This window comes from Melampsora larici-populina (assembly GCF_000204055.1).
Source record: "Melampsora larici-populina 98AG31 unplaced genomic scaffold MELLAscaffold_9, whole genome shotgun sequence".
NCBI classification, from domain to species: domain Eukaryota; kingdom Fungi; phylum Basidiomycota; class Pucciniomycetes; order Pucciniales; family Melampsoraceae; genus Melampsora; species Melampsora laricis-populina.
In genome coordinates, this window is record NW_006768773.1 from 772,673 (window position 1) to 785,492 (window position 12,820).

General features: G+C 41.4%; 3 protein-coding genes across 3 annotated transcripts; 2 read left to right on the forward strand and 1 right to left on the reverse strand.

Moving 5' to 3' along the window:
- Positions 1–447: 447 nt before the first annotated feature.
- Positions 448–951, forward strand: MELLADRAFT_104350 (uncharacterized protein; the record flags this gene model as incomplete). Its single annotated transcript, XM_007407375.1, has 1 exon — positions 448–951. The coding sequence occupies one exon, from the start codon at positions 448–450 to the stop codon at positions 949–951; it is 504 nt and encodes a 167-aa protein (XP_007407437.1).
- Positions 952–5,108: 4,157 nt separating this feature from the next.
- On the reverse strand, positions 5,109–6,813 carry MELLADRAFT_47555 (uncharacterized protein; the record flags this gene model as incomplete). Its single annotated transcript, XM_007407582.1, has 4 exons — positions 5,109–5,442; positions 5,549–6,059; positions 6,151–6,642; positions 6,712–6,813. 4 exons carry the CDS (start codon positions 6,769–6,771, stop codon positions 5,297–5,299), a joined length of 1,209 nt encoding a protein of 402 aa, XP_007407644.1.
- Positions 6,814–7,300: 487 nt separating this feature from the next.
- On the forward strand, positions 7,301–9,469 carry MELLADRAFT_71290 (uncharacterized protein; the record flags this gene model as incomplete). The annotated part of the gene is made up of 11 exons (XM_007407376.1): positions 7,301–7,431; positions 7,501–7,514; positions 7,579–7,649; positions 7,717–7,900; positions 7,993–8,247; positions 8,351–8,416; positions 8,509–8,542; positions 8,622–8,659; positions 8,782–8,876; positions 8,976–9,159; positions 9,251–9,469. 10 exons carry the CDS (start codon positions 7,371–7,373, stop codon positions 9,133–9,135), a joined length of 978 nt encoding a protein of 325 aa, XP_007407438.1.
- Between the last annotated feature and the right edge of the window lie 3,351 nt (positions 9,470–12,820).

A 12,820-nucleotide genomic window follows, 5' to 3' on the forward strand; every position in this document is an offset into this window, starting at 1 on the left:
CACCTACCACTTGTGGCACTTGATGTTCTAATTGGAGATTACCCCGCCTTTGTCAAAAAATGATCAAAGCTAAACAAGTTGTTGCACAACTTTGTTGTACTTGTTGAGAGTACTCACATTGTAGCTGCAAGGAAGTTCAAGAAAGACGGTCCAGAAAGATTCAAGCAAGCTTACTTTGAATATACATTGAAATCATACAAGATTGATGAAGGATGCAAGATCAAACTGAATCACCATTACACTATTCATTCAGGAAGTCAAATGGTGTGGTGAGGGCCATTGTTGGGTGTTTCTGAATTTTCGGGCAAGTGTCTCTACGGATTTTTGCAGAAGATCAAGACAAAGGAAAAGTCGGTAAGTGATTTGATTTATAATCAATATTAGGAGGAATGATTCTTACAGAACCTCTCAACTTCCCAATAACTAGAGGAGATGGCACAGACAATCATGCAACAATTCTGTTGCCAACAGCGCCTTCTGTGTAAAGGACCTCCAGAAGATGATAAGGCCAAAGCCATTCAGCAAAACATTGGGGGTGCTTTCAAAATGAACAACAAGGTTTTTGAAAAACTTTGGAAATATCATCAAGCTCTCAACAACTCCAGGGTCAACTACCGTCTGCTCCCATACCCAAATGGAGCAAAACTTCTTTCAGCCTATGCACATGAAGTGGGAACTTTAATTGGGTGTGACACTTTAAAATTTAGTAAGAAATGTTCACCCAATATTGTGAATGTCAAAATCAAAGGCAATTATTTGTGGGCAAAGATACTGCATATCTTGTCATTGAAGGTATCAAAAGAAATGGCTGTGTTGGTAAGATGGCTGGATGATGTGAGGGATCTAGTTTTTGATCAGATGTTAGAAAGGTTTAGTAGGGTGTGTGTGGTTCAGAACTTGAAAGCAGAGTTCATCCCAGCCTCCTTGGTTGTCAGTACTCTGGCTGATTGAGAGCTACCTGCAGGGACGCTTGGATTAAATATCCCAAGTTTGCTTCTAATGGGGGTTAACCCTGGTGATCATGACTATGTGGGAACAAACAAGTTGGAATAAATCACTGTACAAAGCGTCAAAGATGCCATGGACCTTGATTGATATGTAGACCCTTGGGTCTCAATTTTTTTGACTTTTATCTGATATGTATCCTTGTTCCTTACATCCCATTCCAAACATTTGTCATGTGATTCAGAAAAAAACACAAAAATCAGTCCAATTGTTCAATCAGGGGATACAAAGTTGAATCTGGCCACGCAGCCGGATCTTTGGCCAGATTTCATTTGGCTGTAAATTTGGATTTTCTGGCCAACACTGCCGGCATATTTGGCTCGGAGACAAACGTCTGAGGAGTCCTTGGACGGCGCCCCCAAGGAAAGTGGCACCCGAGGGCTAATTCCGAGGCAAATGTTGGCCCTGGCTGTTGCCTCGGATTGGATCCTCGGATGGAGGTTAACTTGGAGTCAGAATCCAAGGAATCCTCGGATTTTTGGCTCCAAGCCAAATATGCTGGCTGTGCAAAAATCTGGGCGCAAGATTTGAATTTGCAGCCAAATGAGACTTGCGCAAAACTCCGGCTGCATGGCCAGATTAAACTTTGTATCCCCTAAAAGTAGGGGATACAAAGTTTACCAAACAAAGTCTTTGACAGAGCCTTTCCTGTCTATTGGAATTTTATTCCAATACTCTTGCCTCATTCTAGTCAAGGAGTTGGTATCATGGACTGATAGCAGTCTCACCATGTTCGCATGATCAGGGTGTTTCAGATCTACAGTGTAGAGTTTAACCCACACCACCACAACATTGACTCAAATAATTTTCCAACACCTATATAGGTGTTATACACACAATGGTCAGTCACTTTGGTGGACTAAGGTAAATGATACTTTCAAATGTACTAACTCTTGCTTCCCAGTGCTGTGCCAGTTCTTGCACACACAAGTCAGATGCACACAAATCTTCTTTTTGGGGAGATACAGAATGAACAAAAAGATTTGGCCCAGGATGAGTTTGAGCAGATTTCCCCAATGCAGTCCATGAATCATTGGGTCTTTTGATGATAGCAAAAATTGATTTGTTGTGAATATCTTCTGAATAGACACGAGTGATGTGAATAGCTTGAATAGATGAGTTCAATGAGGGTGGATTGATATCCCTCTACACCAATCTCAACAAGGTTTTATACACAAAAGAATTTTGAATATGACCAATAACATCACCAGTATTTGAATAATATCACAAATAGGCCAATGTATTTGAATAGCTCAAATGTTCAACCAGCGCTACATTTGATCATTCAAGTATCCCACATTCCTTCTTCTGAAACCAATGCCTTCGACTCAGCATGTTTTGCATGAACAATAATTGTTCCATGCCCATATGATAATAATCTTTGCAACATGTAGTCACTTAAACATCACCTTCATGTTGTCTTCATAACGTGTATACTCAATTGGTACAACCAATGATAAACGGAGAATGATAAACAAAGAGACACTTAAATTCCATTTTTCTTAATTCAAAAAAATAGGCCAAAAAAGAGAAAAATGGACAATCAATCAAAAAAAATAGAAAAATAGAAAATTCAAACAAAAGGATGAAAAGGAGAACAATAGGCAATTGACTATAGACATTCTGATAACAAAATTGACATGAATCAAGAACACTTGAGACCAGACATAGAGGAGAACAACTAGGAAATAACCAAGAAAGACATTGAGCAGAACAAATAGGACAAAATCGAGCTGAACAATGTATGAATCAAACTTTCTTCCAAGCATTAAATCTTGCAACTTGACAAGATGCGCAATACTGACTATAATTTGGAAGACCCAAAAGCACCACTTTTATGGTGGTTGGTAAGTAATTATAGCAATGAAGTCTCCACTGTTTTATCGTGTGCACATGCTTACTTCCTGGCATGAATATGTAGTGTCATGAGAAGGACTACTGAGTTATTGCCATCATGGCGCGCGACTACTTGGCCACCACAGGATCATCATGTGCCATGGAACAAATATTCTTGTGTGCTGATGTCTGGGCCAGCAATCAAGGAAGTCTTCTGGCATGTACTATAGAAGCTCTGGTCTTGAGCCAAGGGTGTGAGCTTGAAGGTGGAATCCACAGAGCTTGGTGGGATTTTGAAATCTTTAGGTGTAGCTGTCAATTAATCTGATCTTTTTTAGTTTTTTTCTTTATATACACTCTTTTTCTCCCGCATATGTTTTTTTATTTACTTTTTGATTACATCTGGTTATTTGTCTCTTCTTTGATATGTCTTATTAATTTTGATACACTTGTTTGATTTCCTTGATTGACCTTACTATATTTATGAAAACTATATTTGGGTCTGCTGTGTTTTTTGGCGCTGTGAATATGCTGTGTTACTGCACGTTAACTGGAGATAGTGGGAGCTACACATAATGCTGTAGCTCCTGTTGCGCTGCTGCTGCTCTGTGGATGGGAGCTGAGCTACCGCAAAGTGCAAATTCCTGTGGTGGTGGCCCGCTTTACGTTTCTTTTTTGATGGTCCTCTGTTGATTGTGACAGAGAAACGTTAGATAAAATACACTTGTCAAGCACTGTTGGGTAACTGGCTCAGAGTTGATTTGAGTTTCTTGATTTTGATTGGCTCACGATCAAGGGTCTGATTCTCTTGATAGATTCTTGATTTTCTTGATGATGATGATGGTGATGATGGCATATTTGAGAATGTAAGATAAGAAGGCTAAGAGTCTTGATGAGAAAGTAAGAAAAGAAAGGGTTTATATGGTGGGCATGAGTTCTAACTAAATCTTTGGCTTTGTGGTTGTTTGTGTGATGTTGAAAGCTTGTGCGGTGGGGGGATAAAAAAAGGAGGTGGGGTGTGGTGGAAGGAGGAAAAATTAGTCCGCCCACGTGGCATAGAGTCTGAGCCAAAATTGGACCAAAATCAAAGTCCAATGGCCCGGTATGAGAAAAATAGAGCACATACCCGGCCATTGCTATCAACCCTGCTAATCCCGCTAAGTTGTATCCAGACAGCTAAAGGGCCCCAGCTTAGCAGTAGATAGTGCACTAAGCTAACTAGCTTAGCACAGACTTGCTAAGGGAGATCCTAAAATCCTTTACCTTAGCTAGGATGCACTAAGGATTTAGCACTAGCTTAGCGCCCAAAAATTGCTAAGCTAATGCACCCCTAAGCACTAACTTAGCTTAGCTGAGCCACTGTTGATCCAACAAATCAATGGATTCAGCTTCATTGGCACCACTCATGATCGACAATGTCTGGAAGTTACATGGTACTCCAAAGAGCATTGGTTTGGATAGGGGGTCAATTTTTGTAAGTCAAATCACCCGTGAATCCAATGCCCAACTAGGCATTGCAACAAAATCTCTGACGGTGGGCAATCCAAAGTTCCAAAAAGGAGTGGTGAAGGGTATATCCAACACTTTGCAAACTACACGCAAGACAATTGGTGCCAACATTGTATCTGGTATTGTTGTGCCTTCTCATTGTGTGCTCCTCCTTTGACATCAGCATCAAGACCGGTAGTCACAAATTGAGATCAAGTTTGACAAGGGGTCCCCATAAACACAGTGGGAGACCCTCAGGGCTCCAAGAGTAAGGGGGTCACAAGTGACAGGACAGTCTAAGCCTTTCAGGGAGTATACCGGTAGGCATGCAGCTAGGCCTCAGGGGGCATTCTGAACTTCAGTTTGGAGTGCAGATTGTCACTAAGTGTGTTTTGTTGGTTACGCCCTCTGGCTGAAGTGGCACTCCCAGAAACAAGTGTGACATCTGAAAAGCATCCATACAATGATGAAATCTTTCATCTTCCATAGCTATATGAACGACTTCTTTCAGCATCAATTGGTATTCTGGTTCTGAGTATACAATCACACAACAGATCACAAAAAACAAGGGTCTGGCCGGGAATTGAACCCGGGACCTCACCCAATTGAATCCCTTTGCTAGGGAACCCTAAGGGTGAATCATACTACTAGACCACCAAACCGTTGACATGAAACCCACTTTTGGAATTCCGACACCGCATTACGGAAGTGGACCCCATTTATAAGATGACATCAAACACACACAGTCTCGTTTAGAGGACAACCGAGACACTGAAAATATCTCAAAAGCATCTTAGAGTTAAAGTCTAGATTTCAAATGATTATGCAATCTTACAATGACTTTACTACACTAGAATCACAATTGATTAAATGTTAAAATAAAATAATAGATAATGCTTCATAAAAACACAACTTGCGAACAAAAAAATACAAGCTCATGACCAAACGAAAATCAGGCATATCGATCTTAACATCGTTCAATGATCACCGCAATACCTTGTCCACCTCCAATACAAGCTGCTCCAAGTCCATATCGTTTGTTCAATCTTTGTAAATTGTGACTTAGGTTGTTCAAGATCCTAGCACCTGAAGCAGCCAGTGGATGTCCAAGAGCTGATGATCCGAGTGGTAGGAATTGTCAGGAATGAGCGCGCATGGAGGGAACAAAAGTCAGCTGTCTATTCATTTGTTTGAGATAACAGAAAAAAAGGCAACAAACCAATAGCACCACCAAACATGTTACTTCGATCATTCGGTAAATCCAGTTCTTTGGCAACGGCAAGCCACTGGGCAGCAAAAGCTTCATTGACATCAAACATATCAATTTGACCAATACCAAGTCCAGCCTTCTTCAATGCACCTTTAACAGCATCTACAGGCCCGATGCCCATCAGACTAGGTTCGACCCCAACAATATGATAAGATACGATACGCGCAAGTGGAGTAAGAGAATGCTGATTTATAAAGTCTTCTGAAGCCACCAAATTTGCAGAAGCTCCATCACAAATCCCACTAGCATTAGCAGCTGTGACTACCCCATCGGGTTTAAAAACGGGCGAGAGTCGTGATAAAGATTCGATGGTGGGTGTTCTAGGATGTTCATCAGTATCAAAGATGATTTTACCTTTACGAGAGGTCAATTCAATCGGAGTGATTTCTTTATCAAACGCTCCAGATGATTTTCCAGCTGCCCATCTTTCTTGACTTTGAATAGCATAATTATCACAATCCTATCAAGTGGGGGGGATTCACTGGGCATCAGTTTTGAAACAAAAGAGTTATATAGTACAATAGATGTAGAAAAAGTGTATCAAGACAAACTTGTCGTGTGATACCGTATTTTTCGGCCAAGTTTTCAGCTGTGATGCCCATTGGTGTTGGTTTAGGAAATCGATCGATCAGAGAATGAGACAAGCTATCTTGTAGACTAAGATCAATTCCATATTTATTTCCAAATCGACTCGATCCAGAAAGAGTGTAAGGAGATAATGACATATTATCGGTCCCACCAGTAAGAACGAGAGAGGATTCACCCAAAGCAATCTCTTGAGTAGCTCTAACTAAGCTTTCAAAACCACTACCACATAATCGATTGACCGTAAGAGCAGGTATGGTAACCGGAAGATTGGCATGATGAGAAACATGTCGAGCGAGATAAGGACCCGATGGATCTGAGTAAAGTACGTTTCCAAAGATGACCGAGTCAGGTGAGATGCCTTTAGGTAAGTTGGCAGATTCTAAGACAGCTTTTGCAGATATTCCACCGAGTTGAGCAGCGTTGTGAGATTTGAGTGAACCACCAAAAGCGCCAAACTGTTAAGATATATTTAAGAAGATCAATTTCGCTGATGAAGTTTGAATGATTAAGTAGGTTGACTCAACTGGAGTTCGCTTTGATGATAAGATGAATGCAGTCTTTTGAAGTTGAATGGATGAAGTCATTTTATGTAGATTGTTTGTATAAGATATGGTGGATGATGTCTGTTTGATCGTTGGGTTCTCGTCATTTCGATCAACCATCAAATTCAATTTCAGTCTACAAGTTCAACAGCCATTCCAGGAATTACACAACCAATCCATACTCTCATCCTCATCCTCAGTCCTCTCATCAGAATTCCTATCATTCACTTCTTATCCATCCACTTTCTGCACATCCGTCAATGATTCGTTCTGGTAGCAAAAACTGATCCAGAAGCAATACAGCTAACAGGTGTTCGTAGGCACGAAAAGAAAAGTTCGACCACCCCAGGACTCGAACCTGGAATCTCTTGCTATTCCGCATCGTAGGCAAGCGCCTTAACCATTGGGCCAGGCAGCCGATGATGGTCTCTGGACGTCTGAGCATCTGACGTGCCGGAGGGATGCTGGGTGCATGGGTCGGCGATCGAGGATGACGTCATCGATCGACTTTTTTCAGGGTTCAGCATCGTGATAACCGTGAAGGTCAACTCATGATAACAATGAAGAGTCTCGCCCACGAAAATCCACGATAACCCACTACCACCGACTTTATACTAGACTCAAATTAAATCTCTTCCGCGATGGTCTTTGGTTTTTTTGAATCACCTAGTTGGACTCCCGAACAGATCCCTGACCTTACTGGTAAGCAAACAAGCTATCCTGATCTCCTCGATCACTAAACTGACTCGTTTCTCTCTTTGCCATCAAAAGGTCGAGTGGCTATCGTCACCGGTCGGTTCTTCAATAAACTCCTACTCAGTTGATTGAAGTCTAACACTCTGACTTTCTGTCACAGGTGCCAACACTGGAATCGGATATCACACCTGCCTTCAATTATCTCGTCATGGAGCAAAAGTCTAGTGTGTTTCATCTCAATCTCGATCCAAAGTAAGACTATCAAAGTCACTCATCGCGCCTCGTCGATAGTATGGCTTGCCGTAGTGAGCCACGCACTCAAGAGGCCATTTCTAGAATCAAGGAAGAAGTTCCAAACGCAGAACTTGACTTCCTTCAATTTGACCTCACTCGACTTGCATCTGCGATTACGGCTGCGGAGACTTTTGCTCAAAAGGAAGGCCGACTCGACATTCTCGTCAACAACGCAGGAATTGTGGGTGGTCTGGATTCATTCCATCATCTACTCTAGATAGTTTCAAACCTCACTATCAAAAATACATAGCTGACTCGGTCGTGGAAATCTAGGCTATGGCCCCCTATGAATTGAGTCCAGATGGGATTGAAGTACAAGCTTGTAATGGAACAGGTCACTTTGCTTTAACCACCAACTTACTCCCTCTTTTACGTAAGACTTCTGAATTGGAAGGATCAGATGTTAGAATTGTGACGGTCGCAAGTGAGGCACATAAATTCACTACGTCTCCAGACTTTTCAACTCTTGATGGTTTGAACAAACCCTGTTTAAATTCCGCGGTCAGGTATGGAAATAGTAAACTTTCGGTAGATGTGTTTTCTTCTACATCCATTTTATCATGAACAGTCAGTAGATAACTCAACACGATACTCATCCTGGGATCAATTTATGGAACCTCATCCACTGTAGAATATGGTCTTTACGCAAGAGCTCCAAAAGCGCTTGGACGACACTGGGATCATCTGTATCTCGGTGGTGAGCTGTCTTGGCTTTTGTGTTTGCATCTTTCAAGAGGGTCCTCAAGCTGACAAACCGAAGGTTTACTGGTTGGTTCTTGAAACCTTTAGCATCCAGGTGGTGTGGCGACCGAAATACCTCGAAGTATGTCTACCATCAAACTCAACTTTTTCCCACCACATCGATTCCGGCAAGTTGACCTTTTGGCGTCTTTTGGTTCCAGGTGGCCTGAAAGCTTATCCGTTCTTAGCTCCGTTCTTGGTTTGTCCGATTTCTTTGGGGTATTTGTATAGCAATAAAAATCTGAATCTTGTGCAATCTAGAAGCTGACATCCCACCCCTTGAATTGAACTAAACCGTACCTAATCATTATCCATCAATAGTTTATTCAAAACTATGTACTTATGCATGCTAAAGACGGCGCGATCACTTCACTATACGCGGCTACCTCTCCCGAAGTGAGGTCAAAGCAAATGAAGTTCAGTCTGTTTGAAACTATCTCAAATCACGTGAACCTCTCTTGAATCCAAACCACGTGAAATTCATCATTCGCGTTTTCCTCATGATCGATTAACAGAGCGGAATACCTGATTCCTTTTGGGAAAATTGGAACAAAGAACAAGCTCGCTGAGGATAAGGAAGGAAAGTTAGGCCGAGAGTTTTGGAGCCTGTGCGAGAAATTGATGGCTGAAGCTGGTGCCCGGGGAGATGGAACTCCAAATGGTACCACCACGTGAATTTGGATAGTCATTTTCTTACTTGTAAGTCCTGCCATTCAAACCCCAAGTTCCCTTTGCTCCATTCCCGAGGTTTACTTCTTGGAAAGACTTGCTAACCTAATGCCACTTTCAGTCTCCCTAGGCCACTTGCAACATTCATGCATCATTTTCAGCTTCTGGTAGCGATTTTTCTTATACATCTTTCTCTCTTTGTTGATCCCGTTGTACATCAGTGAACACTAGTGATGGATTGCATTTTTCAATAATTGGATCTTGTTGTATGTTGGAAATGACTGCATTCACATTTGTACCATGACAACAATGCAAGTTTTTGAATATCTTTTGCCCTTTCAAACCCCATATCGTACTGGCGGATCTGTGACTTGAGAAAATATGCAATTCAGCTGTAAGATACAAACGCAAATCGAGAAAAGTTGAAGCGATCATAACACATATAGCAATGTCATTGTCATTTCTCTTTTATCTAATCCATATGTTCAAACTAGGCTGTCTGCTAATTCTCTCGTGTCGTTTGACTGCAAAGCGATTACATCATTCCTCTCGAAAACTGTTGGAAGAGAAAAGCTCATCAGCAACTTACAGGATCGGACCCCACGGGAACATGTGTTCTTCATCATCAACCGAACTGATGTCTTGCACAAAGTTTGTTCAAACTTCGTCAGGTTGCCGAACCGATCGTATGCAGTCAACGCTGAATTGGAAGTCCATTGCCCCGGAGCAGCGCAATCCTTACCAAACCGAACCTGATCTAATTCTAGTACCAAACAAGTTTTGCTCAGGTCTGCAGAATCATTTACAGACTGGTGAAATTTAAAACATGTAGAATTGTTCGATTAAGACTTTCCGTGAATTTCTTTTCTATATACTCTCGTAGAATGATCCTCTGATCCTCTATGCCTTTTTATCAATTTTTTCTCAAGTTACTCTCTCTCTCTCTCATTTTGTGTGTAACAATGCTTTGAAATCATATGAAGATCAACTGAAATACCTTTGTAGGCAAAGTAAGTGCAAAAAGACTGCTGGTCATTTTTGCTGACGGCTTGTTTTTACTCGCGTGTCCCTGCAGGGCATGTTGTTCAGCGTATCATCCCGGTACGTTGTATATTACGAAATATTGATAAGTCAAAACTTACCTTGTGGCAAATAAACATCAGGTACCTAATCTTAATATTGATGGAGTCCTTTTAATTGTGGGGCTCTCTTCAATGAGAACAATTCATATAAAACTTGCCAAAAAAAAGGTGTCCACTTGTCAGCTATATAAGGGCCCGTTCGGATCGTTTTCAGTTTTTATCTGACCTGAAAACCGAATTTCGATTTGCCCCTATCTCAAGGGGCACATCGAGATTGTCGTAATTCGAAAACTGAGATTACCGAACAGCCAACCAAAAGAGGTCAACAGACGTCTGTTGACTATGGAGGACGAGAGTCGCGAGCGAGGACCACCTCGAATTATGCACTATGCATTGTGTGCTATGCACTGTGTAACAGATGACTACATATGCACTGTGCTCTCAGAGTCCAGACGCATCTGGAACCAGCAACTACGGATCTTTGATGAAGCATCAACCGACGAACCTCCTAGAAATTTCTCTGAATAATTTCTTTAGTCATGCCTTTCTCTTTGAAGTCATCACTTGAAAGACAAGCCTTCAGGGTTGGGCCACCATCCAAAGTCATATTAATATAAGGTCGGTCGACTGCTTAACAACCAGGATCACGAACTTGGTTTTTAGATGAAGGATTGATCGTACGAGTAACCAGTCACACCTTTCCGGTTAACTTAACAAAGGGGACGCCGCGAGAGGGACTTCGTTAAGTTAACCTTTCCGGTCATTCAACCGCTCACTTACAGCGTCTGTAGCCAAGCTGGCTTATCACTCAAGGGCCACCAAACCACCGTCTTGATATGTCTATGAAGTCATCATCAATGGGTCAGCTGATCGATCATTATATATCTTGTAATATATCACAGTAAAGGTGAAGTGGTCTTTTGTCAATTTCTCCGATCATCAAACATATTTTGTGTCATACCATACATATCAAGACTTCAAGTTACACATGGTTGTTCTATGGCGATCTGGTCTGCCTGTCTTTTATTGGTTCGCAATGACCGATAAGACAAAACTTGAAAGTAGCCATCCCAATTTACACGAAGAGATATGTTTTTGAGTACAACCCATGGTGGCCAAAGAACAAATTAAGTGGAACAATTGAGCTACATATCATGAAGTTAAGGAGAGTCAAAGAGGGAGTTCAAAAAGGAAAGGTATGGGTGGATAGACCTGTACAGAGCAGATCTGTACAGTTTGTCTGCCCCCCAGCATCACGAGCAAGGTGCACAGTGCATAGCACACAATGCATAGTGCATAATTCGAGATGGTCCTCGCTCGCAACTCTCGTCCTCCATAGTTGACCTCGTCATGATCAGTTCGCTGTTCGGTGACGACCAGGTGTGATTGTATCTTGTGTTTTCATTCGACTCTCCCTTTTGAAACGGTCATCCAGACCTTTGTTTTCTTCGTTCATCGTCTTCGATCATCAACTTCAATCTTCTTTCATCATCATTGTTCATCATCATCGTTCTCATACTTTTCCCTACAAAACCAAACCACCTGTACAGAATAAAACCGACTACCTTGTAATGTCATCACACAACACCCGCTCCAACGAAATACAGCGTCGTTCTCGCCCATTTTCGAGATCACTCGACACTCATGATCACAATCAAAATGAGAGATTATTAAAATTAAAATTTATCAAACAAGTTCTTTCTATTCAAAAGCAACATTTTGCCATGTTCACCTGTTTGAGCATTGGTACTCAAATCTGTATCAGACAACTTCTTCCACAGCTCTACAAAACACCACGCCTCACCTCTATTCTCAGTGGTCAAGCTTGGATTGATGAACTCATCAATAATCCAAACAATTCAGTTTTTCATGAGAATCTCAGCATGCGCAAACATGTCTTCTTCGAACTACGCTCTGTGCTTGAAGAAGCTGGAATTCTGTATGACTCACGTTTTATAACTGCAACTGAGAAATTAGCTCTTCTACTCTATACTATTTCAACTGGTCTCTCAAATCGCAAACTTCAGAACCGCTTTCAATGATCTGCTGATAGTGTTTCTAAGTTTGTTTTTCTTTCCAATTTTTTTTATTAATTTCTTCTAATATGTTTCCTTTTGACTAGAATAATTAATCAACTGGTTAAAGGGATTTCCGGGAATGGAGAGTAACTTGAAAAATATATTTCTCTTCCTGATGCTCAAACACCACTCCCTGAAGACTTCTCGACAAATCCCAAATTCATGCCTTATTTCAAAGACTGCATTGGTGCAATTGATGGTACACACATTCCAGTCACTCCACCAGCTTCTGAATATATTCCTTTCTCTAATCGTAAAGGCTATACATCTCAAAACGTCCTTGCTGCATGTAACTTCAACATGGAGTTTATTTATTTATTGGTTGGAGCTGAAGGTAGTATGGCTGATGGGGCTCTTTGGACTATGGCTCGAGATCGTGACCTTGCAATTCCAGCAGGAAAGTACTATCTTGGTGACGCAGGTTTTGCTCTCACCGAAACTTGTCTTGTTCCATTTCGAAAAGTCCGTTATCATTTACAAGAGTGGGAAAAAAGAGCCTTCAGGTCAGCATTCTTTTTTTATCATCCTTTT